General features: G+C 42.2%; 2 protein-coding genes across 4 annotated transcripts in view; one reads left to right on the top strand and one right to left on the bottom strand.

The window, feature by feature from the left end:
* tbc1d22a (TBC1 domain family, member 22a) overlaps positions 1–12,566 on the bottom strand; it is a 111,458-nt gene extending 98,892 nt beyond the window's left edge. For both annotated transcript variants that reach the window (XM_080491656.1, XM_080491655.1), the window contains exons 1-5: positions 12,357–12,566; positions 11,829–11,885; positions 8,158–8,341; positions 7,762–8,014; positions 3,066–3,248 (exon numbers count right to left, since the gene is read on the bottom strand). In XM_080491656.1, the coding sequence (XP_080347782.1) occupies positions 3,066–3,248; positions 7,762–8,014; positions 8,158–8,341; positions 11,829–11,885; positions 12,357–12,418 (739 nt within the window). In that variant the 5' untranslated portion in view covers positions 12,419–12,566. The remainder of the gene's footprint in view (positions 1–3,065; positions 3,249–7,761; positions 8,015–8,157; positions 8,342–11,828; positions 11,886–12,356) is intronic.
* A 3,097-nt stretch (positions 12,567–15,663) lies between these two features.
* cerk (ceramide kinase) overlaps positions 15,664–26,980 on the top strand; it is a 43,129-nt gene continuing 31,812 nt past the window's right edge. For both annotated transcript variants that reach the window (XM_080491715.1, XM_080491714.1), the window contains exon 1: positions 15,664–15,901. In XM_080491715.1, coding sequence (XP_080347841.1) covers positions 15,718–15,901 — 184 coding nt within the window. In that variant the 5' untranslated portion in view covers positions 15,664–15,717. The remainder of the gene's footprint in view (positions 15,902–26,980) is intronic.

Below are 26,980 nucleotides of genomic sequence, written 5' to 3'. Positions count from 1 at the left end.
CTGTAGAAGTCAGGTCTTTTGTTTTAATATATATATATATATATATATATATTTTTACTGTTTTAGCTCCGTCTCCCTGCTGAAAAAGCCTCTTCCTGGCGGAGCGTACAGCGGCTGCTGTGTTGAGGTTGATTCAACAGACAGGCTCGCCTCAGGACATCAGGAATAATTAGCCGAGATCAACCTGACATCAATCACCGCGCTCACAGGTCACCACCTTCTCCGCGACCTTACATGCTAAACAGACTCCTGTCACAACCCGTCGCAAGGCTGGATGGAGAGAGAACAAGCGAGCGAGCGGGGCGAGCTAAAGAGACAATGGAGGGGGGGGGGGGGGGGCTGACAGGTAATTCTGAATGTGGAAATTATAAAGGTAAGTTTCACAATATCAAGAAGTGGCGACAATAACCTGACAGGTGAGGGGAAAAAAAGGGGGCACGGTGAAGGTGTGACATTCCTCTTAAAGCTTTACGTTTGCCACGCGGGCGGGGCTCGGCGCGTTAGATTCTCGGAGACTGATGATCCTGGGTTGGGTGTCAGGTCACATACACACTGACCAATAGTCACAAGAAACAGACGAACACACACGGCGGGAAACCTCGTAGTGCGTCCTCCCAGCGACATGTCAGGGGGCTTGGCCCCAAAAAAAGAAACATGGCTGCCTCTGCAATTAATTACACCGTTCAAGTGCGGGGGACCGAGCGATGGATCATCCCAACCCCCGGTCCTTTTGAGCTCAAGGACAGTCGGTCAAACTTCCCTTTTACGTGAGGGGGGGGCGTCATCCCCGCTGACAGCGTCTGCTGGCGCGCGGGGGAGAATTTGTATGAGCGGAGACGTGTCGCAGGCGGGAGCGATGACCTCTTCTTAAAGGACAAGCAGCTCAATCCGTGTGGACATCGGAATTTTAATTGAAGGTTGCTCGCGTCCACTCGTCGGGACAATAACGCAGGAAAATCAGCGTCAACTCACAAAAGTTCTTTACACCAATTAGGCAAGAGTTACACTTTCATTTTAGGAATACTTTGTCAAACCAGGCATGAATTCCTTCACATGTAAGCTTTTTTTTTTTTTTTTTTTGTATTCTCATCTATATCCCATTCTTTGCTGCCGCAATGACCCAATTTCCCCACGGGGATCATTAAAGTTTCATCTTATCTTATCTTATCGGCCCCATCCTTCTCCCCTCACCAATCACCTCTCAGCGCCCTCCTCCTCCAATCCTTCACTTAATTATGTCCCGTGAATGAAGTTCATCTTTCATGCTGCCAGCAGCCGGCAGCGTGGCTCGCCTGTTCTCGCCCATCTAATCATGGCGCAGAGACCCAACTAAATTTAGACAGCCGGCATGTGATGCCTGGCAGGTCCTAATGGGGGCTGACATCTCAAGACACTCCGCTGATGTACAAGATACACTTTGCCCGGGCCGGCGCCGCGATCGCCGTTGACTAACGCTCGTGACTTTTGTTGGGTTTGTTTTGCTCCCCCAAAAAAAAAGAAAAAGTTTTGGAGGGGGGGGTGAAGCGGAGTGCTGACGAAGGCGGTTTTAACCCTAATGAACATTTACATTTTGGGATCTTGGCCAACGCTTGCGTGTGATTGTGTGCCTCGAAGAAAACGACACAGGGGAGAAAGTAAAGAAGTGGCAAAGTCGCCCAGAGGATGCAAACTTGCACGCTTGCATTCGAACTTTAGCCCGGTCGGCTCTTCACCAGAGGTTTGTAGACATGAAGGCTGACACACCTGTTAAAGTGTGTTTTTGTTACGTGATCCTTTGCTCTCGGGACTGCACATGACAGGCAGGTAAAAATACGATGCTGGTATCAAATTACAAGGTGCAAAGCTGCACCCTTCGGATCGGATTTATTTATGATGTATACGAGCGAGCTCTGGGATCAAAGTACTTCATGTAATTCCCTTGGGGTAAAAATACTAAACAAACATCCTGTAGTTTTCCCATTTATCACAAAATTGTCCAGTAAACTTGTTGTTGCGTCGAGTATATCAACATGAAACTCTGACGATACTGACCCAAGTAGACTGCTTTATAGAGTAGAAAATGCGAAAAAGAAAAAAAAGCACAAGTCTGATAACAAATGCCTCTTAACTTCCTCAGTTGTGGCAACTTAACAGTGCATTTGGCTTTTTGTTTTTTTTTTTACAACAGAAGCCATTGTATTTAAACTGAAATATCTCCGACACTCTCTTTTTGCATTTAGCCCGGCACAAACAAAAAAAACGTTTTAATTCACTCTTCTGGGCTCTTATCGTGCTCTCCTTCTGTCAGACAAACATACAAAGCACTACAAGTGAACAAAAACTACCCAAGGACATGAAGTGCACATCTTTAATCTTCCAGAGATCAGACAGGAAACTGGGTTTAAAGAGACATTTCAGTTCAACAGTGAATCATCTTCCATTATGCGACCTGCTGCTGGCCTGAATTCACCCTCTGCTGACTGTGGAGACGCCGGCACAAAACTCGCTGCTACTTTGCAATCGCAAAGCTTTAACAATCACAGCCTCGGGTATTTTATATTAACACATGACGTGCTGAAATTTTTTTTTTTAAGCCCCTGGCTGATTTTCGCAACTCAAGCAGGCAACTGTGTATCCCGGCAACAAGTTGCCGAAAGTTAGTTGCAAAGGACATGAAGTCAACTGTGAAGCAGGAAGTCTGTGAGGATTTCACAGCCCCGCTGGGGGTAGCAGTGCTAGAAAACTCTGGGGTTGGATAAACAATAAAGGCCTGTCGCTCGGTTAGAACAAAGGCCTGTCATTTGCTTTTGTTGGTGGTGGTGGTGGTGGCGTCTTTCTTTTTTTTTTACCCCCCCCCCTTGTAATCTGCATGTCCAGATGGCTGGATGACTTTCCCCTCTCACAGCGTCGTTAAAAGCCAAGCACAGCTGGCGTATCCACAGTGAGACACGAAAGAGTGCAAAGAAACGAAGCGAGAAAAAAAAAAAAAGTTAAAAGAGTTTGCAGTGAAACAAAGAAAAACTAAAGCAAAGCTGGACAATAACTGTGCAAAGAAGGAATTAAACTGCCGCATGAGCATCTCTTACCCAGATCCGTGTTGGGCCCCGCCAGCAGCTGCTTGAACTTATCCAGACGGGAAGCTTCCCTCTCGGTCATGGCGGGGGTCCCCGACGTGTTCTGGTCGGCCATGCGGGCCACTAGCGGGATGACGGGGGGCCGGTGGGGCAGGGAGCGCTGTCTGTGGAGGGCCGCGTGCTCACCCGCTGCGTCTGGCAGGTGGGACAGAGACGAGAGAGACGGTACACGGAGGCTCGGGCGACACGCGGGAGGAAATCACAGAGGACGCCGAAACAGTTGACACACTGACGGAAAATGAACCGAGAGCGTGACGCAGTGAAGATTTTTTATAATTAATAGGGTGAAAAGCGATATGACAATTAAAGTTAAGGACCCAAAATGTCAATTTTAAATTAAAATCAAATGAAATGACATGACCTTGTGGCAAATACAGTCAGGCAGGGAACCAACCAAATGAAAATATGAAGAGTTTCAACATTTCACCCCCATCCGCACCCAAATATTTATTAAGGCTATGAGAAGCACTAGTGGACACTGTTCACCTTTAAACCCAGAAACTAATCTACAGATTAACTAATCACTGTACATGTCTATTAACACATGCTGAATTGACTTGCGGTAGTAAAATGACCGGCAGTGAACAGGAGTTATGCAATAACTTTGTCTTATCTTGCTTGATATAGAAGTCGTTATCAACACTTAGTTGAGAACTTATTTAATACCATAAAGCCTCATTAATACTCCATACGGAAATGATGCGTCGCTGCAAACCGACTCCGGGCAGCCTCCAACGTCAACGTTGTTAAACTAATGAGCGACATCCGGTGTTTCGGATTTACTGGTTTCAATGTCAACAGGTGGCCAACTTCCTTTAGCGTCCCTTGTTGCGACGAAAAACGGCAAAATTCTAAAATCTGTCGCTATTCTGGCGGATGTTGTTTAACTGCATTTATAATGAAGTGTTGTAACGTTTGTGAGTCTTGTTTTAACATCTGCTAAAGACAGTCGGTCAACAGTTAACAGGGAAACAAGTTAATCCTAAACACCGGCCAATACCTGCAACACCATATAGTACTCGCCCGGAAGTATGGGACATCTTTTTCCGAGTACGAGTGCTCTGTGCAGTATCGGACCCGACATCAGCATCGGTATCGGTGCGTCCCTACCCTCATCTATCCAGGTGGAAATTAATGCAGTTACTGTTAGTTGATTGTTGTGAACGAACCCTCCGGGAAAGCAGCAGTCAAGCCTGCTGCATTGTTCCCGTTTCAACCCGTGAAGGCCCTAAAACAGGTAGACAAACACATCAACTCATTCTGCTGTGGCCCACATGTTCCCACAGATGTGCACAAACAAAGTGGAGAGAGTAACACATTCTCACACACACACACCAACGAAAACTGAGACACCACGTAGACAAGTTAGTGAGATCGGGTCATTGTGCTCCGTCCATCACAGCCAAAATCCTACAGAGAGCTTCTGCGACGGCGTTTCACAGGAGGGAGCCGGAGCTCGGCGACATCCACCGCGCGCAGCCCCGCACAGGCGCTGGATGGCAATTAAGCAAACTGGAAGGCTGCCGATTTTAATATCCTTCTCGCCTTTTACAAGAACAAATAAAAAGCTACAAATCTGTTCTCAAGTGCTTTATTTGCACTTACAAAAATTAAAAAAGATGATTAAAGCTGCCAGCAGCTTTTCAGACCGATTCTGTCATTTTAACAATAGGACTTTTTTTTTTTTTTATAATCCACTTAATAACCGAACTTTTAAAAGGTTATTAAAAGAAAGTAGTTTGAGGAAGTTAGCTATGTTCACCTGTCTGTACATGGCACAAATGATGGGAAATACAAGGAAAATGCATTTGCACTATTATAGACTAAGCAGCCACTTAATTTCGACACATTTGCACAATTTAATGTGATCCAGCTGCCATAAATCCTGCCGCGCATTTATGGGAAAGAAACGGCCAAAATATTACAAACCCCCTTTAGTATAATGCAGTGGAGCTTCAGGGCACTGCCAAGTACAAGCTCCCAAGTGAATATATAGGTGGATTAAAACCTCTCAGACGGTCTCGTGCCAAATTTAACATTATTAAAATTGTGACTGATGTACAGGCTTTAAAGTGTGTCTTTGTTTTGTGGCGCAGAGTATATGTGATGGGAAAGTCTAGATTCTTTGCAAAAAACAAACAATTACTACCAAAATGACTACAATCGCAAGATAAATCCAATTTTAATGAAACTTTCTGGTGCAAAATAAAGTGAAATGTTTACACACGTCTTGAATAATTTCTTTATGGGAAAAATATAAAAATATGATGCGTTTTCTTTGAAATCTTTCCAATATGCTTGGTTGTTTAGCGGACCAGTTTCTTGTCAGCGAGTTGAAAAGGGAAATCAACATCACCAAAACCACAATCTCTACCGAATCTGGTCGTCTGTTGCAATGACCCCGTGCATTTCCCTTTACTGCACAAAGCATTTCAATACAGAAGGTTCCTCAAAAACTAAACTAAACTAAACTAGGTGGGACAAAAAAAAAAAGCCTTTTACATCCACCGTCTCCTCAGATGACGTAGCAGCGCATGTAAACCCGTGTGTTGTTTTCTGTGAGGAGATAAGAGGAAGTGCCTGAAGCCAGTGGGCTGCTCATCTTATCTGGATCCAGCAGAGCAACAGGCAGAACTGCGGAAAGACAGAAAACCAGCAGACGGGCAAACAGCCACCAGACGCTCCACTGGTACTTATGATGATGATGATGATGATGATGTTAGAGTCTATAGAGCACAGGCAGATCCACATCAGAACAAAATACAAGGGAAACAATCAGGAGGTTTAACGCAACAGGAGCAGCCAGCAGTGCAGCCGTGCCGGTGTGGGGAAGGACTGAATGACGTGATCAGCAGCTGACTGTGCACCATGAGATTACTCTTTAACATGGAGCACAACTTCGAGCCACATGCTGGACCGGACTGGTTAAAGTCATCTCCTACTGGCAATCAAACCAGACCAACATGGTGGCTCGGTGACAGACTCTCTTTTATTACTAAAACAGCCGAGTGAAACGTTTTTCTGAAAACATTTCAGGCAAGAAATAAGCTACTTATTTGCTGAATCTGACCTCGTTTTGGTTCCACTACAGCCAGTTTAGACGCTTTACCAAAGTGGCGCGATGCGCTCCCAGGGCTGGATTTAAATTTATGCAAATTAGCTGAGGGCAGCTGAGGGACGAGTCCCAACTCTGCACCGCACCCAGCATGCACTGCAGTGCATCTCACATAGACAATGACTGGGAAGCGGGAAACTGACCACATTTTTGGACACATGAGTTTGATGTAGACGCATCCAGATTATATTGGTATCGGTATAGACAGCAACATTTTATTATTTTAAATATCGGATATCGCCAAAGGTGCCTTTTTCAACGTGCATCTCTTCAGAGCCAGAAGGACAAACGTCTGAACCCGCTAAAACTTTCCTACAACTGAGGTTAAATAATTCATTTGAAGTAGTCTCATGAGTTGTGGGAATTACTAAATCAAGTTCGCTGAACCCACGACTGCAGTCACGCCCAACAGATGTTACAGGCAGATTTCCATGCTCACAGCTTGAAGGGGTCACTTCCTGCTCTGACACAGGGCCTTCCAGCTGTGGCTGCCACTGGAGCCAACAAACAAGGAGGATGCTCCCAGTGACCTCGCAGGCATGGACTCTCATACTAACCTGCACCAGCGCTGCTCGTGTCTTCATTGTGAGGACTTAGGCAGGCTGATTCTCACACGAGGCACAGTGTTTTTAGGTGACGTTTCTTCAATAAACTTTTACTGAAGAATTAACACAGGCGATCTCGTGTATGAAAATAAATAACATTTTAGCTCAAGTGGATTCTTGATATTAAACCCGTTTCTTCATGCTGAGCCAGTCAGTTCAAAGCTCAATCACTTCACTGTTCAGCATCAGGATGGTTCAGTCTTAAACAAATAACACAAAATAAATATAAACGCTTTCTGTTCGAATATACCGTTTGCTGATGATTATATACATTTTCAGAAAAACACAGCATTGACTCTTAATAGATATTCAGACTTATCGCCAAAATTATTTATTAGTCATATATTAGTCGTAAGTAGATTGATAGTGTGTAACAATAGCCCTTGTAATTCAAAATGAAGGCTTACGTTCCAGCGTGCCTGACGTATGAAAGTCATTTATGGTCAGCATTACACACTCTGCGCTCATTTCGTCCATATTTCTGTCCAACTTCTGCAACACTGGAGCAGTACCATCCGTCAGAGTAGGGGTAGTGTTTAGATTGGAAGCGGTTAACGAAAACAAGCCACCTCTTTCCCAATATCTGGTCATTCAGAGCGGCGCCCTCTGGTGGATTAAATGCCAAACGCTCGTTCTAATTCATTGGACACGTGGACATTTAAAGGCAGTGACAATTATGTGGTTTTCATGTATATGTAGAACATAAATGAGCCTTACAAAAGGACAAACGAATCATTAAAATAACGCCGTTTGAGTTGACTTCCTGTCTCCCTTCTTCTCTGAGAGAAAATGCCGTGCATGACATGAAATCAACCTTCACCATTCTTTGACTGAAGTTGCTTCCTTCAGTTTGGCTTCACAGAGTATTAGTAGGCACTGCATATGGGGCCTAAAACGTTCTGGACACAGAGCAATGGCGCCCACTAACCTTTCGGCGACCCGATTGGAGCTTCGCTGTGGGACTTCACCAGGCGGCTATCGGTGCGCGGGCTGCTCCGGGAGGCAAACGACACATCTGGGCTGGTCACGTCTCCCTCCTCCACTCTGTCCTCCTCCTCTTCCTCATCCTCCTCGTCCTCCTCCTCTTCCACCTCCTCCTGGGTGTCCTCTTCTCTTTGATCCGGCTCTGGCGTGTCGTCCTGCCTCTGTCGCTCCTGCTGCTTGCTGTGATTCTCAATCACCTGGACAGTCGTAGGAGAAGAAAGTCGAGTCACTGGGAGGCCGTGTGATGCCATTAGAACACAGTGGAGTTGTTAAACGTTAAACAATTACGTGTATTTACACTATCAAAGTAATTGCTCATGCTCACTGTTCATTGCTTTACCTTATTGGCCGTCTCCATGACCACCTCGATGTTGAGGTTCTGCGCCGCCATGGCCAGCAGCTCGTCGTCGTCGTCGCCGGCATCCCAGGCGTCGCTCGTGATGCTTTCAAACTCCTGGAACGTGGTGGCCTTTTTGGGTTTGCCTGGCGTGGCCGGAGGCAGCCTGTTGCCTGCTTTCATTAGACTGGGGGACAGACGGAGAGGAATAGAGAGGTGAAAAACTGTGACGATTAAAAAGGAAAAAGGACGAGATTAAAAGGAAGAGAGATAAAGAGTGAGGGGGACAATGGGGGAAAAAAATAGAAGTGGTTGAAGATGGAGGGAAGAGGAAAGGAAGAGATCGGAATGAAGTCAATCACTAGTGTCCTCAGAAGACAACAGAAGTCAGACAAAGAGATCAAACAGATTCCTAGAATTGAAATACATTCGACTTCCATGAGGTGCCGTTCATTCAATGACTATAAATCGCTGTTTTTTCTCAAATACGACATCACTGCATACGTCTCCAGCACAGAACACTATCCTACTGTGATTTTGTGTCCCTGACTTCTGATCTGTTGCCACCAGGGAGGACGGAATTTTAATTGAATGAAGTGAAATGACATCAATGAGAAAATTTGATAATTTCATTATCTTTGTCAAACCCTTGGGGAAGTTCCTTTCATCCACATTGACCCATCCTAGAAAACGGTGGGCTGCTGTGGATTCATTTGGATTAATCACAATTAGAAATACTGTACATGCAAACGTAACGTATCAATTAAACGCCCTCAACAGTCCAGGTTGAAAAAAAACTTTTTCAAAACAAACATTTATCCACATTAATGTGACGCTGTTACTCTGCCAGCTACTAAGACAAACTAACTTGTTGACATTGCCTGAGAGGAGAGCCGACCGCCTCCTATTTATAACGTCGCTGCAACTGTTATTAGATTGATCGCGATGATGGATTAATAAAAATATAAGGATTAAAATAACTTAACCCGTCAATTTCGACAGCCCTCGTCTGAGCACTGCCACGAGACAATGACACTTACAGCATGAGTAATTAAAAACAATGAAAAGCAAAAAGTCATCCAGCAGTGACGATTTCTGAAGTGAAAAGAAGTAAAACAACCCTCTGCAGAAAAACCTATATGGAGAGTGCGAAACTGAATTTCCTTATTTTTGTAAAGGTGACAATAGAAATGTTTGATGTTACCTGAAAACATATTATTGCCAAGTTTTAACAGGCTAACTCCTGGACAAAAAAATAAATAAACTTAATTTGACTTATCTAAAAAGGCCAAAACTTTACAGAAACTCTTTCTGTGCAGGAGAGAAAGAGGAAGATTCAATTAAACTCAACCTGCCCCATTTAATGGTGGTTGGGGCTCCGATTTCCTACAAAGACAAGGATTAGCATAATAAAGAAAGCAGAGCGACATGTCCATGTCAGCTTGCCTGCCTCATAACCTGGAGAGGGGGAAAAAAGTCCGAACTTATAACCAACCAGAAAAAAAAACAAGCAAATTAAATCCAACCCTCGGTGGAAATCTACATGATTAAACATCAATCAGGGGAAAGAAAAGGATTATTATGGAATAATGGGCTGTTTTGCTGTCCCTCTACTTCCTTGTGTAGTGGGAGAGAGAGAGAGAGAGAGAGAGAGAGAGAGAGAGAGAGAGAGAGAGAGAGAGAGAGAGAGAGAGAGAGAGAGAACAGGGTCGAGATAGGCACAATGACATGTTATTAAAAAAAAAAAAAAGAGTCCAAAGTATTTTCCACTCAGGTGACTTCATCAAGGTCACCCGAGCACAAAACATTCCAGTATTCCAACACTTTACAGCCAAGTGTAGCTTTAATTTTTTTAATTTGTTTTTAATCATCCTAAAAGTGACACTTCGGCAACACTTCCCATTTGAATGCGTGGGTCACAATATATCTTATTTGTGCTCCGATTTCAATCCGTTTCAATCAGTTCATTTAAAATCAGTCCGACAGAGAGCGAGCCACACTTCCTCATTGCGCTTAACTGGCTTTTCCAGTAAAGCCTCTTCGTCTGACACAGCACAACGAGCGCGCAGGAAAAACAAAGCGCTGCTTTAATGACAGTGCAATGCCACTGAATACGCAAAACATGAATCATAAAGTGCGGCGCTCCACGTCTTCCAAAAACACCGCAATCACGGTCCCGTCCCGGCCCCTGATGTCACGGTTCGGCGTTTCCATCGGGCGCCTGATGGCAAAACAAACTCGTCCACATTCCTGGCTGCCATGTGGCTAAAAATAGAACGGCTACAAGGTTTCCCCACAGAGGCGCCACTGGATTATCAAACCCTTTACATTGTCTTAAACAACGTTCCATGACTTTATGCACAAAAGACTTTTTGTGCAACTCTAGATGGATAATGCAATTTGGATCAACTCCAGTTATGTTTAACAGCTTTGTTTAGTTGTAAAGTAATACTGGGCCAAGAAAGTAGTTTAACAAAGAGGAGAGCTGGGCATCATAAGGACCTGAATCAAATGAAATGTACCGTTATTATTGGCTTTAATACAACTAAAATGGCCACACTTCCGCTGTCATTGGCCATGATTACATTATTGGTTGCGTCTAGCAATTGTTACTTCACAATATACGGTGACACAGAAAACAAAGGGATGGTTTTTATTCTTACTGAACTTGAAATTCTGAAAACGTCCAAAGAATGGGAAAGAAAAAGTGATTCAGAGCTTATAGAAATTGTGTACAAAGGAGTGCTTTTTAATTAAGAAGTAATTCTGAATGAGCAAAACTCAGTTTAAGTCTTTTTCCTCAATAGTAGTGCCAATTATTCATATGGCTCTTTAGGAAAATTGGTTGTCACCTGTGAAATAGAGGAACCCAGAAGCTTAGTTTTAAATGCTGCTCAATGTTTTTGTTGTTCACTCTCTAAAGACACAGACTTTAGACACTTTTCAGGTCTAACTGTTCAGTTAGTACTACAAAAAGTAATAACAGACCAGTATTGTTGTGGCATCCTTTATATGATGTGCTATGACTATACTCATCTGCTTTGTATGGGACATTTTTTTTCGCAGTTCTTGGGGATTTACTCTGGAACAGTTAGCCATTATTGTCAAAAACAATCTGATCAACTGGTTATTGAATGATAACAGACCATCCCTGAAAATGTCATGCAATTCGGGTTTGTAGTTTTTGTGGAAAGTTGGTTAAACACATACAAACCAAAAAAATTCAAGGTAGCCAGTTCGAGTAGAAAAACAGATAACCGCAAAAGTTATACTCAAATTTGCACCCATCAAACACCAAGTAAAACAAAACTGTCAATGCATAAAAGTTGAATGCTAATGCTGATTCCGGAAGCAAGTGAATCCATGCAAATGCATGAAGCTTCTTCTGAAGGGACTGAAAGTTCATCCGAGGTCAAGAAAGACACATCTTCAATCCAAGCCTACAAATCCATCCTGACAATGAAGCCGATACAAATAAACAAAAACCACAAGTGGTTCACCACAAGCTGAGGAAGGACGAATATGTAGCATCGGCTACCGAAAACATTCTAGAAGCAGTTCATTTTGTGTCAACAACAACAACTTGAGCTCAGATTTGACGTCCAGTTTATGAAGCGTAGCAAAGCTCAACAACATCACAGGTCATCAACAGTGACGGGACGGGTTAAACTTACTTAGCGTGGAGCAGCGGGTCGAAGGGTGGATGTTGTGCTCCGTACACATGCTGAATGCTGAAGAAGTGAAGGAGACAGAAGAAAGAAGAAGAAAAAAAACTGAATGAATGAACTCATCACTTGTTGTCACGCTAGCAGTGTTAGCTTTTCTCTAAGCATCACCAGTGTGGCTGCAAGAAAGTGGCCAATATGGTGTCGATTTGCAGTATAAATGTATAATCCCACGATTTAACCTGGGTTTGTGTGCCAGCAGATAAAACTTGTGTCGCCGTGAGTGAATTACAAGTTAGCCTGGTTAGCATTGGAGCTCTTAGCCAGGCTAACAGCAGCCGAGTGTGAGCTTGTGGTTTCAGGGGTGATCGCTCGCAGACAGCGGCGGGCTGTCAGGTCCGAAAGTCCCCGGGCTTGTAGACTGAGGAAACGCAGTCAGCAGCAGCTGAAAGTTTCGTTCGAGGCTGAACAGAGCCGCGTCAGCTGAGTGCAGCTAGCCGGGCTAAGCTAACCATCAGGAGGGAACACGTCACTCACCTGCCGGGAACCTTCGCTGTGTTTCTCTTCCAAAACTGTTTCTTGTTTCCGTCACCCGACATTTTCCCCCCCGCGGTCCAGTGCCTCCTAAACTCGAACACCCCGACACTGTCGCAGTCTCCAAAAGGTTGAATTTGTGTTTATTTACAGCAGCTCCCTTCCTCCAAAACTCAGAGAGCTGCCATGTTGGTGCTGACCCAGTGGGCGAGTAAACGTGGCTCTGATTGGCTGAGCACAAACTTCCTACTTATTAGCCAATCACAAGTGAGATCTGGTGTATGGTGGCACGCGAACCTGCTGACGTCATATTGGCACCTGTCAATCAAAAAGACGCCAGCATCAGCACCAGGAGGCTTTTTATTCAGATAATATAAATATAGAGAGAGAATATATATTGGCTTCAGCTTTTTCCATTTCTTGGTCAGTTGATACAAACACTATTTGTTTGCGTTTGTATTTTTCTAAAAAAACAATTCATTCAATTTATAAAATGACGTGTCTGAGATAAGTGAGGCTTTATCCTAAGAGCCTCTTAGAATAAGAGGTAATTATGTATAACATTGACCCGTCACTCTCAAGGGTGAAAGCAACATATTACAAATTCACAAATTACTATATTTAGGTAGTTTTTAAGTACTGGTGTGGGGTTGTTTTTTTTTTTGAGTGGGCAGTTTGAATCTTACCTCATATATTGTACCAATATAAAATCCTAAGTTACTTCTGAACACATCCACACTTTGAATGAATATTTAAAGAGTTTAGTCTGCATCTTTACCCGATAAGTTTATACTTTTAAATATGTGTTCTACATATCTACATTTGTTGACGGAACAAAAAAAGTTCCATCCATCTCTTCACCTTCTAACCCACTTTATCCCGTGCAGGGTGGCGGGGTGGCTGGAGCCAATCCCAGCCTGCTATGCGCAAGGGCAGGATACACTCTGGACAGGTCAGCAGTCGATCACAGAGGAAACACAGAGAGCCAAACAACCACACACACTCATATTCACACCTAGAGACAATTTAGTAAGGCAGGAAACCAGATTACTCAGAGTAAACTCACACACACACACACAAGGGGGGAACTGAGATTGCTAACCACTGCTCCCCTGTGTGGCCATTGCTGTTTTTGACAGATATTTTGTACAAGTGCATTAAATCAAAGTTGTTAATTTTAAAGAATATTTTATAATTTGACTTATAGGCAACTTTTAGTTTTAATCGAGTACAAATCAGCCAGTGAAGTGACAAGGCACAGAGAATGTTCATGCTGTTAAGTAAACATAAAGCACCTAGACAATTATATAGACCTATGAAGAAAACATTTATATAACAAAACACAAAACTAATCCAACCAGTTCCATAATAACATAACGACGACAAAGAGTTGAGAGAACCAAGAAGCAGAATTTCAAACACGTTTATTGTTTTTCCACGATACATTTGATGATAAATTGACAGATATTGCAAAGAAACGGATGAATTTCCATTCCTTTTGTTGTTTTTCTTACAGTGAGGATAGAAACGGTTAATCATTCATGTCCTTGTATCTGATCAGTCTGGAAAAACTTTTAATGGCTGCGTGTTTAAAAGTAAGACGTCTCACTCTGTCCTGAACTCTCGACACCGCAAAGATGAGATCCACAGCCTGGGGGAAAGTTTCCTTTAGGTTACAAATATATTGTGTCAGATAAAACCAAGAAATGACTACAAATGATATATGTTCCTGCCAGCTTTTTAAAAAAAATAGACCAAAACCATCACAGAAATCTGCGAGTTTGATTCTGAACACTTCAAACTGAATTATCAGTAAATAAAGCCCAACTATTTTCATTCATTTTTGCTGTTGTCGGTTTAAGAGTTTCTCTACAAAGGTAAGAGTTACTTTATTCTCAACTGTTTGCATATCAAAAGATTAATTTAAAAAAGAAACACACTTTTGTGCAAAGGAAATGTGCAGATCTAGATTTTCGATTAAAGATGAAAGGAAAAACAGTCATTAAAACCGAATTACAACTCAAATGTCCATGAAAAAAATGGGAGCAGGAAAAATATTGATATATATGTAAATAAATCATCAGGGGATTCTTGATCAAATGCTCTTGAAGTGTTTGTTTCTTTAAAGCTTGAGGCGGATCTTCCCTTGGAGTGCTACGGAGCTTCGTCGAAGACAAAGCGGTCAAATCTGGGGGTCAGGTGGATGCCTTCTCCTGGTGTCATTGTGTTTCTTTCATTTTGTGTAGGTGGAGTGTAAAAGTAGTTGTTTTTTTTTTCTTTGAAACACACTTTTTCACACTTTTCACTTTCACATTTTTTTTTTTTCTACAACAAAAGTTCTTGTTAGTATACCGGAGATTAATTAAAGTCATAAAACAATTCCCCACAACTCTCTGGAGTATGTGGAGAAAACATGGAGGAACACACAGAGAAAACATGCAAACTCCTCACAGAAAAATCCTCAATCAGAATCAAACTAAGGAAACACATGGGATTACATTTGTTTGGCTTAGTCCCACCTGATAAATTTCAGAAGTTGCATGTATAGAATGATACAGAATAATATAACAAAATAAAATTATATTATTTATTCCCAGTGTGACATAAATTCTCAGTATTAGATAGTGTCGTGGGAGCTGTAGGATACCAGACAGTGTAAAGACTGAACACTTAACTGGTGGTTATACTAGTGGTTTTTGTGTTATTTGGTCACCCTGCTATGCATTATTACCATGGTTAAAGCAGGTTAGGTTATATATGTTATGGCACCATCGGTGAGAGGGGTGTGGTGGCTGAAGACACACCTCTGTGTTGCTTCAATATGTTTAAATAATTTTGAATAAAGTCCAAGTTCTATGTTCCTAGTTCTAAGTCTCAGGAATCTATTTATTATAAGATATATTGTATAGATTAGAGGTGTGACTTTTGCGAAGAAGCCAGTCTCCTTTAGATCCAGCTCCCTTCACAGAGCAATAAATCCCATTTCTAATACAGATACAACTTAAGATAGTTACAAAAATAAAAAATAAATACAATAATTACATAATATATACAGTACATAGAATGGTATAGTTGGTTCATAGTATATGCATGAAATTATTGTATGAGATATATGAAATTAAGTGACATATATACATAAAACACAAGACAACATGTGCACACAATAATCTTTTTTTTTTAATTCACAATAGTGGATGGACTACATTTCTATAAAAATAAAAAAAAAACGCACTCAGTTTAACCTGCTGTGAGTGCGTCATCTTCTTCAAACACGATCTCTGTTTTGTCCCAGGTCTCTCCTCCTGACAGCGCAAGGGCGCGCGCACTTCAGGTCGCTCCACGCGCCGAGCGCACAAAAGTTGCGATGTGCGCTCACACAGAGACGCTCCTGACCGGTCCGAGGGGAAACATGGAGGAAGAGCGCGCCTTCCTCTCCTCGAAGCTCTGCCTCAGAGACTCGCAGGTAGAAGTGCTTCTGTCCCGCACCGCCTTGGAGTGGAAGGAAACTGGAAAGAGCAGAAAACGGAGTCCTGGCGCTTCTCCAACAGGTAAGTTTGCTCCAATAACAAATTACAACAGCAATGCTGTTGAAATATATTTAAAAAATATACTTAAACAATCCTGAAGCAATCGGATTTTAAAGTTTGATGTATTTAATATCCCGAAATGAGATTCAAAATGTGAGAGAAGGGGCTGGCTTGTAAATCAGATTTCGGGGTGATATAATACACTTTAGCAGCACGTTTGGGTGCAGAAAATGTGCAAATGAACCACATTTGAACTCAATATCAAATGCATTTATTCCTTGAATATGAGAAAGCTAATTACATTTGAAGGTGAAAATCATATAACTATATTTTCAATAAGGTTTAAAGTATTAATTTGAGCTCTTCGGGTGAAATTAGTGTCTCAATTTGGCCATGTGGAATCTTCAACCTTCACCATGGTGAAAATCAGTCATTCTGGCACTGCAGGCTAACTCTTGATAGGCAATAGACAATCCCAGTTTAACTTTTGAAGAAATTCAGATTTTTATTTTTTATTTTTTTTAAGCTTATTCTATTCAGGATCCTTTCTTGTGATCCGGGGTTTTGAAGCGGGTTCCCATCTTATCTGATGAGTCAGCAATAAGAGCCTTGTCGTGGGATTTAAACCAGACAACTCTTAGTTTCAAGCAACAAGTCAATTTTGTTTTACGGATTCTCAATCTCAGGGCAATTTACAAAACTGACTTTTAACTGATTGCCATCACATATTCACAAAGTAAAACACAAATGATTTATCGCCAAAGGAACCACACAAAACCTCCCAGCTCCCTCCCTGAATGTAGCACTGCTCAGGATGTAATATGGGATTCTTTGCATTAGAAGATCCCTCTAGAAACTGTGTTCCCACAGAGGGCTTAAAAAAAAAAAAAGAGCATTCATATCATATTATCAAGAAAGTTGCTTATAAAATAATCACAAATGTGCTCCGTGACGTTAAAGTTTTTAAAAAGACAGAACTAAATCACACTTTATGGTTGAACATATTTGTTTGCTCCCACAGCAGGAAATATTTCACGACCCGTGTCATGAAGCAATGGCTGAAAAAAAATTGCACTTTTACTCATACGCGGAACATTTCCACACAATTCACTCAATAGAAACCAGTGACTTATTTTGCTAATTGAAGCTGACGACTTATACATGGTTAGAAAGAATAGTGGGAGGCGAAGTTCTATTGATGAAGAAGCCATCATTAGCCAGGCTAATTATAAAGGGAGAAAAGTCGCCGTCAGAGAGTTAGAACATGTGTCAGACCCTTTTTTAAAGTCGACAACGGCCACGGGATTACTCTGCTGCAGTCATGTGAGGGGAGCCAACAGGGAGAGAAGGGTCAGGTGACGGGGAGGATGGGCGGGTTACAGGACGTTTCTCCCTCTCAAGTTTCGGCGTTTCAAACCGTGAGGCCGTACTCCTTCCTTCGCTGGATTCATTCACTTTCCAGTCAAAAGATGAAACAAAGATGAGCACATGATAGCAATGAGCTTCCGCTCGTTCTTGCGAAACAAGTTTCATATCACAGTTCCAAGCAAACACGAGGTATTAATTAAGGACAATCAACAACATGGATAATGTATTTGACCTTGTTGGGTCAGTATTGTCCATGTTCTTCTCTTCTACACTTAAGAATAGTGCTTTTTTTTTCTAGGTGAAGCTATACAAGTCTGAACATTCTGCTTTTACTGTGATGTGGTCGGCTTTCTACGGTGTGCATCACGAAGAGATCCACAAACTCAGACATTCAAGTGAATAAAAAGACAGAACTTCCCCCACTTAGTTTGATTTAGTTTATTAACATCAGCATGTCAATCCCAGTGCAGATCCATTATATTGAAGACAACATATGTGATAGCGGGATGGGTGAAAATGTCAATGCAAAGTTTCCAATTGAAGCTTTTAGTGGAGGGAACAGTCTTCTACAGTACATACAACATGATGTGTGACATATATAGAAATAGCATCAAGCAACTCATCCATAGACATGTTTCCTAATATGATCAGTACGTTACACGTATAAGTTGATTGATGTTTGTATTTATTTTTCAAGATTTTATTTTTCACTCAAACCCCTTCTTGCTTTTGCAGAAATATTAATTTCTTCTGTTTCATTTTCTTAAAAAAAGAAAAAAAAAACGAGTTGGACATAAGTGTTATTTTTTTGGATTTGAAGTTAGTCGTGAGCACGGCAATTCCATTTTGTTTCCACTGTTAAATCAGCGAACTTGTCCATGATCTCCTCGTCGCAACAGAAGAATTCCCTATAGCCCCAAATCCATTTTATTCAACAATCAGACTGCTGACGGGACTCGTATGATTATTAATCACTTCAGGAGGAATTGGGGCTGAGCCAGGACAAGCTGTTTAACTCGATTTTAATTGGATAAAAACAAGAAATAACATCTTAAAGTAATTGTCAACTTTCTTTTTTTTTTTCTTTCTCGGACTTCCTCAGATTGCCTCTAAAAAAAAAAAAAAAAAAAAGGCCAAAGCATTACAATGAATCCAACCTCCGGACGACTCTGTCGTTCGCACTGGGTAACTTCCACTGAATCCGGACGTTCGCCGAGCCTCCCGGGGTCTAATGTTTGTTCATCTAGATGAGTTCCCTGCTTTGCAATTACTGTGCCACATCCAGTGGAGTGATTACGACTTGGCACGGCACATTTCAGTCGAAACCTGCCCATTGACCTTCCTCAAAGTGGTATCAAGCGCCCTATAATAACCCGCCATAAAGACTCCCATTTATTGAGTCCCTGTTCGATGTAGCTACATCAAACTGCCCCCCACCCCCCACCCCCCTTTCCGCCCCCCCAGCAGGTCAGTTTGCCCTCGAGTTCCAGTCAAACAAGGAGACTTTTCCTCAGATCTAAACTCTCCGGTTACAAACGAATGTGACACCATTTTTCTTTTTTTTTCCCAGGAAAATGTAATTTGTATAAAAGCAAACGTGGCTGATTATTTCTGTCTTTATATTTCAAGTCCTTAATTGGATCGGGATGAATATTTTGACGGTCAATACAATGGAACCCCACCTCACAAGACCTTGAGGGGAAAACTGAGCCAAGTTTTAATTGTCAAACCCCCAAAAAAGTCCCGAATCGGGAAAGTCTTCCAATTTCTGCGTGGAAAAGAGTTTTAATGTGGGTTTTTATCGCGTTGCGGAGTCAAAATCATGTCTTTCAGAGATCATTGGAATGAAAACATGAGCATCGCTTTCATTCGCCTCTCTCCCTCTGGTTTCTCTCTGTATTTGTTTTTTTAGATATAACGCAGCGACATTTCTTGTTTTCAAATCACCTGCGAGGCGACCTGTTCAAGTGCAGATAGCAGGAGGAACGTCCCAAATTTAATAGTAAATCAGAAGAAAAAAAACTGGATTACTTTATTTAGGGGGGGAAAAAAAATGAAAAAATGACAACACCAAACAAGTTTTTGCCTTTTCTGAAAAGCGACATTAACATGCTGCTGCAGTGCCGAGAGAAAGAAAAGGGTCGTGTTAGCAGAATTTCATGCAGCGCAAATCAAATTTGACAAGATCCTCCAGTGCATGCCTTCCATTTTGTTGCCCATGATGCTTTTCTCCCGCTGTCAAGCTGACAAAAGAGCGCCGTGCATGCTGAGAAGACTCGATATGAGCGTTGGGCAGCAGTCAGGCCTTCATGTTTTTGGGGTTTGTTTTTTTTTGGGCGACGTCGGCTACTTGCTTGACATTTAAGTGGATTTGGTTGAAGCGGCGCGGCCGTCAGTCGCATGTGGCGAGCAGAGAGCAGGAGTGGGCGTTTCAGCCAGGAATGCTATTTGTATACTGAACACACACACACACACGCACGCACGCACACACACACACACACACACACAAGCAGACAAACAAAAGCCAGCCACTGAGATGGCACGGCCTCTGAGCCCGGAGTAAAGCCTGCGTCGCCACGACGCTGGAGTCACTGCTCCGATACAATGCGGGATGGAGCAAAATCTTGAATAAATCACGGCGTAAGCTGCCGAGAGCATTTCCTCTTTCATCTAAATCACTTTGCTTACAGAGTGGTACTTCCTGAGGCTGTTTAAGCCGCGATATCGCCGTCGGCCATGCCAGGCCGCAGAATATTTACTTTTCCATATGGCAAAGCTGGACCTAATCTGACCTTTCAAGACTTTCTTATATTCACATGGGAAAACGCTGTGAATGGGATCCAGTACTTTGTGTCAGTTAGACCAAAAGGTAAAGCCAAAAAAAAAAAAAAAAAAGAGGTTGCTAAAAGCTGATAGGAACCGTGTGAGCATGTTGATGCTCAATAAGGAGAGATCAAGATTGAGTTTTGAGTGTGACAGTCAGAGAGAGAAGAGTTTTTTCTGACAGCGTGGGAAAGTGGGAGTGGCTTTCCGTGGTTGAATAACATTAACACGTGAAGCCTTTTAAGAACTGCTGGGACAGCCTCTTCACATGCAGATCTTACATGTTCGACTTTAAGTTTCAATTGACAGAATATTATGATAATCGTAACGCAGACTAGTATCCCCTTCATTTTGTGTTTTTCACCAAAATCCGATCCACCTTGACGGGTTCATTTTTCACAGTTTCTTTGTGGCGGAAATTTTCCCGAATCGTTAACAAAAGTGACAGCAGACTATTCCCGAATTTTCCCCATGTTTTGATTTGCTTTTGTGTGCGTGCTCTTAACGGAGCCGAACCGAGGATAGTAATGTTTGCGTGTTGCCTCTTAAAGAGGCAGGCACACAGAATAATATTGAACATGGGCTTTATTTACAAAGCACTTTTCAGATAAAAGGTCTTTGTGGAAGTCATGAGACACCCCACATTTGTTAGAATTATCCATTAGCCATGCTCTTGTATCGCATGCTGAGTGAGAATACAGGCTACTCTAGTAGAGGCCTGATAATGGTTTGTTTGTATGATTCAGTCGGGTTTTTATAGAAAAAGATAAGATAAGGAAACTCTGCTCTACGGGAAAAGGCAAGTTAGAGGCATCATCCTTTGTGGAAACATGATCCCACCTCAACCCAACCTGACTTATCCTGAGGGGGCTCATTCTTATCTTTAAAAATCGAAAAGTGTCTTCCCGTGATTCACTTTGAATTGTACCAGCCTGCTTGAGAAACGATAGACGTGATTGATCGACTGGCGCGCCGACTGCGGCTTCATTCCAAGAAGTGCGCGTTCCCCCGTTTGCTGCCCTGCGTTGTTGGGTTCTTCTGGCGCCCGCTCACCTTGGTTGTCCTCGCTTTCCTTCCTGTTTGCCGAAGCATTGGCTTGAACAAACCCGCAGCATCTGCGGGAAATCCACATGCCGTGTTTGACAGCTCACTGCCATGTGTACCCAGGCAGATCTGTGCTTTGTAATCTAAAGCTGGTGCTCAATGCACAACCCTGTCTGTATGTTGAGAGACGGCAGCGGAGGGAGGGAGGGAGAGACAGAGAGAGAGGGAGAGAGAGAGAGAGAGATACACAGGAATAAACACGGCCTGAAAAACGACAGCTGGAGATTGGGTAAACCGTGCAGGTTCACACTGCGTCAGAGGCAGCGGCACTGGGTCTTTCATTACATCGACTGCATTTATTCACCTGAGGGTTGGGTCAATAGAAGTCAAAAGTAGAACCTCTAAAGCTAATTACTCCATGGAGCGGCATGACGGCGATGACCGGTCAATAAAGCATTTCTTCAGCTTTAATCCACCGCAGCATCAGGCTTTTATAACCGCTTTTGTAATGGTGTCGCTCAGCAGCGTAAACAGCGTTACCAGTGTCACCCTTCCGTGGTTTAATCTTATCTCATCTTCTCCACCTTTGGTGCCTGTCAGCCGGGAGGCGATTCCTACATGCAGAACAGCCGTGACATAACAACCGCAACATAAACAGCGTGGAGGCGCCTCAAAATGTGAGCATTTCCTTAAGCTTGCGCCGGCGACTTCTCTTAACGCGCTGTCAGTGCCACACCGCGGAAACAAAAAAAAAAAAAAGGATTACACAACTGATCCGCTGTGTAAAGGGAGGGGTGTGCGGGGAACAACAGCAGAATGTGAATACGATGACAGCTCGGTGTTGACAAGAGGACTGAAAAAAGAAAAAAAAGGTGAGGGCAGGTGCTGCGTTGTCAGATATACCGTACACAGAAATATAGACACCCCCCCCCCCCCCCCCCCCCCTCGCCTCTCAAAAAAAAAAATCTCCTGTGCAAAAGCAAGAAGATCAAATCCGTGTCAGTCGTTTCCTATTCCGCCACACGGTTCATTGTTTTGCATTGGGGCTTGATGACAGAGCGTCTCCGGCTGGGGCCCCGTCAACACCCATGAGTGAAACACCCAGAAGGTGTGACGGAGAATTCACTCTGAATGTTGACGCGCGGTTTTGGGAAACCAGTATTATCAGCGGAATCCAGTCGGATGGGATGCCACCCGGTTTTAGGGAGGCAGGAGGAGCAGGATCACGGATCCTACCGATCACACGCGTTCCTCCACGTGCACAGGTGCCTGTTGATCCATCATGAAGGAACAAGCAACCAATTTATTAAATTATTTTTTTTTCCTCCCACCAGTGTAGTCTGAACCAAAGCCACTGCTAAGTAATTAAGTGTCACTGGGGAAGAAAGACTTATCATCCACCGCCGGGACAGAGATTAAAGGCGCAGCAGCAGCAGTGATTTCGCAGTAACATTTTGAAACAGCTAAGCTTCACAGGGTTTGTGCTAAGTTCAACTTTGGTGAACTTTGACATGCAAATTTGTGCCATTTACCAACAGCAAGCAGTCTTGACAGGGCTGACCTTTGAGAGGAGCACCGAGCCAGGAACTCCAGGCCGGAGGAAGCTCTCACGGACCGCTTCGCTCTGTGGTTGTGTTGAAACTCACAATTACTCTTTCAATATGGATTAATCGGACTTCTTTCGTCTTGAGTAATCGTGTTGTCAAAGACCAGGGAGAAGTGTTTTGACAGATTCCTCCACAAGCGGTAAAAATCAGGCATTTGTAGGTTACTATTAAAACATGCAAATGTCATCCGGAATGCAACATGTGAAGGGTTTCGTCTGCAGCTTCATGAAAGCAGGTCACATCAGGATACAGTTTTTCTTTTTTCTTTTTTTTTTCTTTTGAGTCATTCTGGGGAAAATACAAGTAAAACTACCACATACATTTGAGGTTAATTGGTCACGGTGAAGCTACCTGTAGATATGAATGTGCGCGTTTCAGTCTATTGAGCCTCTAGTGGTTATCTGTACAGGTTGGACTCTACCTACAGAACAAATTTGCATTTAAATGCAAGTCTCAATGTTGTAAAATGGCAGCAAAGTGAAAAATAAACAGTTTGAGTTAAAATAGTGATGTTGCTTGTTTATCTATGTTTGAAATAAGCTTGAAGGGACCCCTAAACATTATTTCGTTTAAAGCCAATAGGTAGGCGTATTTCGCTTACAAAGCATGTTGGGCTATTTTTTAAAGCAACGAGATACATCAACCAAGATTACAGTTGTTCAAGATAACATTGCACCATGTAATAATGATTAGTCTGCTGCAGGTCAAGATGATTCAGCAGTTGCAAACACTGATGTTGGTCAAACATTACCTGGTTCTCACACTGTGTGTCATTAAGATGCTGTGAATCAGTTTCAAACAGTTAAAAAGTGCTTTAAGTTTGAGCAGATCAAACACCCCTGATTTTCTACCTTTATGGAACCACGTTAGGCTTCTTCACTGCAGAATTATACAATCCAATGTATAGATGGTGTTAAAAATAAATAAATAAAATAAAATAAAATGCCAGTCCTCGCCCTTTAAGAGTGCTCACTTTGCATTGCAGGTGTTTATCCATCTCGGAAACCAGCAGCACCCTGGGCTCTAAAGACTTGGATGTTTCTGGCTCAGTAGAGAGTGGCACTAACAGTGCCAGAGTTGGGGATTACATTCACACTCAGGGCAAAGCGAGGCGCCGCCGCTGCCAGGATTCGAGGTCCGGAGTTACACATGGCAGCGTTAGCAAACCATTCTTTGTTCCTTCTTATCCTCATTCCATGTGATTGTCTCTTTGAACTTGGCCTTAATCCCATGGCAGTTAAGTTGATCCTCTTGTGTGGGGAAACTGAAGCCTGAACTAAAACCTGACAAGCTTTCTGCAGCATTTAGCAAAATGAACAGACGACAGTTTTGGGATTGACACTCCTTTGTAAATTTCTCCGTGGCGAACATTTGAGCCAGTTGGAATCGTCGTCCGTAGGTGTGGGAGAGTGAATCTGGCCCATCTCTACTCCAGTGCGTTCCATTTGAAATTAAATTGGGCTTAGAAAAATTAATGAACTTCAATACAGAAAGGAATATGTGCCGGATACAGCACTTTTAACAGGTCTGAGAAGTGAAAGACTAATGGGGCCTATTTAGCACACAAGTAATGGTACTCGCTGTAAGGTGATGCTTTGGTGTCGCAGGTCCAATCTCAGCAAAACACCCGTTGAAGGAATAGTACAGTATGTCACAGTCAACCTTTTATTAAATTATACCTAAGCAAAGCTTGTACTTTTTATTTAATTTACACAGTCATTTTTAAAATGACTTTTATTTCTTAGATAGAAAAGATCTAAAAAAAAAAAAAAAAAAAAAAAACCTTTGTGGAAAATGGAAAAAAAAGAAGAAAATAGTCAAAAAAAAAAACTAGAATGTTTAGGCTTATAAGCTTAAAAATGCACAAAAAAAACCCCTCAAATGGTTAAAATGTCGTTCCTTCCTCTGACCAAAAGACTTTATAACTCCTCCCTGTGAATAGTGTTGCTATGTTCTGGTTAATTTAATCCTTTCTGTGCTTATATTAATCTACATTAAGCCTTGTACATATTAATATTTAAAATTACAGATTCAATTTTTATGCAGTCTGATTTGATATTCAACTTTCTATTTATTCTATGTGTAGCAATGGTGAAAGGAATTTCCCTCTGGCATTAATATATTTCTATTCCGTTCTAAAATGTCAAAATTGTCTGAAAAATGCTGGAAAAGAAAGATGAAACTGCTAAACTCCGAAGCAAAATCAGCTGAAAATGGAGTGAAATGTTTACCATTGTAAATTGTAATTGAAACATCATAAATGCAACATAAGATACCGTTTTCGTTTCAAAACTATGGCATGTATGAAACCTTAGAAGCTGTGGTCCCTTCGTTTTAAAGGTGCAACGTGTAGGATATGCAATGTGTTGGAAAATCACAAAAAAGGTTCCTTTGGTCAAAGGCTGCAGACCTCTGAACTGTACATTTACAATTTTGAAGAATCAATTCAATATTTTAGTGTAATATAACTTATGCATAACAGTCTTCTTGTATTCGCACACGGCAAGCTTAATAATGCGTTTAAATGTTTGAGAGTAAATATGACCTTATGGCTTATTTCCTCTCTCTTGGTGAAACTCGGTGACCCCTGGGTCACTTCATTTTACAATTTCAGAAAGCCAGAGTAGCTTCAGCTTATTTCTCCGTATTCTTCATGCCATGCTGTATATCTATGATAGACATTAGATAATGTTACTGATCTCCTGACATTACTCTCTGCATGAAGGAAAGAAAGAATATTTTTGTCCATTAGAGTTTATTACATGGAGTAAAAGGGGAATCGCATGCTGCTCGTTCTCCCCAAAACAAATGGATGCAGGAAGTAAAAGCCAGATGTATTACCCAAAATGTCGCCAGTCTTCCTTATCAGCGTTCTCAGACAGGTGTCACTGCAGCTTTGCCACAACCAAACAAACATTTATTTGCTCTTCTTCCAAGTGCAGAACAAGTTCCAGACATTTCCAAAAAAAAAGAAAATAAAGAAAATAAAGCTCTCTGCCCCGCGGTTCCTGAAAAGCTGACTTCTTGCAGATAGCAGACCTCTTCGGCTCGCAGTCGCACACTGAGCCCCCTGGTATGAATAGGCAGCACAACCCTGGCTGGCTGCCAGCACTCAGATTCTTCTCAAGCACAAAGAAAATGTATGTCAGAGCAGAGCAGAGAGGATCTGCCTTGTATGGCCGAGGGCTTAGCATGTAGCTTAAGGACTGTAGTGAGCTAAAAAAGTGGGAGAATCTGTGTGTGTATGTGTGTGTGTGTGTGTGTGTGTGTGTGTGTGTGTGTGTGTGTGTGTGTGTGTGTGTGTGTGTGTGTGTATATGTGTGTGGTGATGGGATTATTGTGAACTTGCCATATTGTTTATGCCTCAGTGAGTACACAGTGTGTGTGTGTGTGTGTGTGTGTGTGTGTGTGTGTGTGTGTGTGTGTGTGTGTGTATGCCGGTGATTGTCTCCAAGCTCCTTTTCCAACACGGTTCACTGGGACTTTGTTTCTGGGGTTAATTTCACCACACTACAACCGCCGACTCCGTTGTGAATGCTTTGATTTTTTTTTTTTTGTCTTTTTTATTGTCTGATGGGTGATTTGCATAAAAGATTAGTTTCACCCATTTGTTATTTTTTTTTTGCCCCTTTCTTTGCATCATATGCCAGGGATCTCGAGATTAAAAAAAACCAAAACATGTTAATGCTTGAGATACAAGATTAGATACTGTAATGAATTCCTCTTAATTTTGAAGGACAGCTTGATTACAAGGTATTTGATTCAGATGTGAGACAAACGGCGAATGCAGAATTTCTAGACGAGTTATCTTGAACCTCGTTCCTGCCTCTTGCACATTGTCGCTAAGATAATCTGCCTTATTTATCTGTGTAGACTTGCATGACATAATTAGAAGGGGAAAAAAAAACAAAAAAACATTTCTTTCCAACATAATCAGATTACATTTTCGATTTGAATCTATCAGCATGAGAGGTCGCATACAGAAACAACCGCAGAAGTTGATTTGAGTTTATTCCCGCTGCATCGTGGGAGTGTGCAGGTGTGCTAAAAATCAACCACACAAATGGATTTATTTGCATGTTAAAATAAAGCCAAAACAAGTCTTTCACGGAAAAACAAGTTAAAAAAAAAAAAAAAAACAATGGAGGAAACAACCAACTCATTAATGGAGATGGGGAGAGAATGACACTGGATACGGCAACAAGCATTTCTTATCTGCGTGTAAAAAAAACAGGCATCGGTTCCCACAGTGCAGGAG

This window comes from Lipophrys pholis (assembly GCF_963383615.2).
Source record: "Lipophrys pholis genome assembly, chromosome: 22".
NCBI classification, from domain to species: domain Eukaryota; kingdom Metazoa; phylum Chordata; class Actinopteri; order Blenniiformes; family Blenniidae; genus Lipophrys; species Lipophrys pholis.
This window is presented reverse-complemented; position numbering and strand designations above follow the sequence as displayed.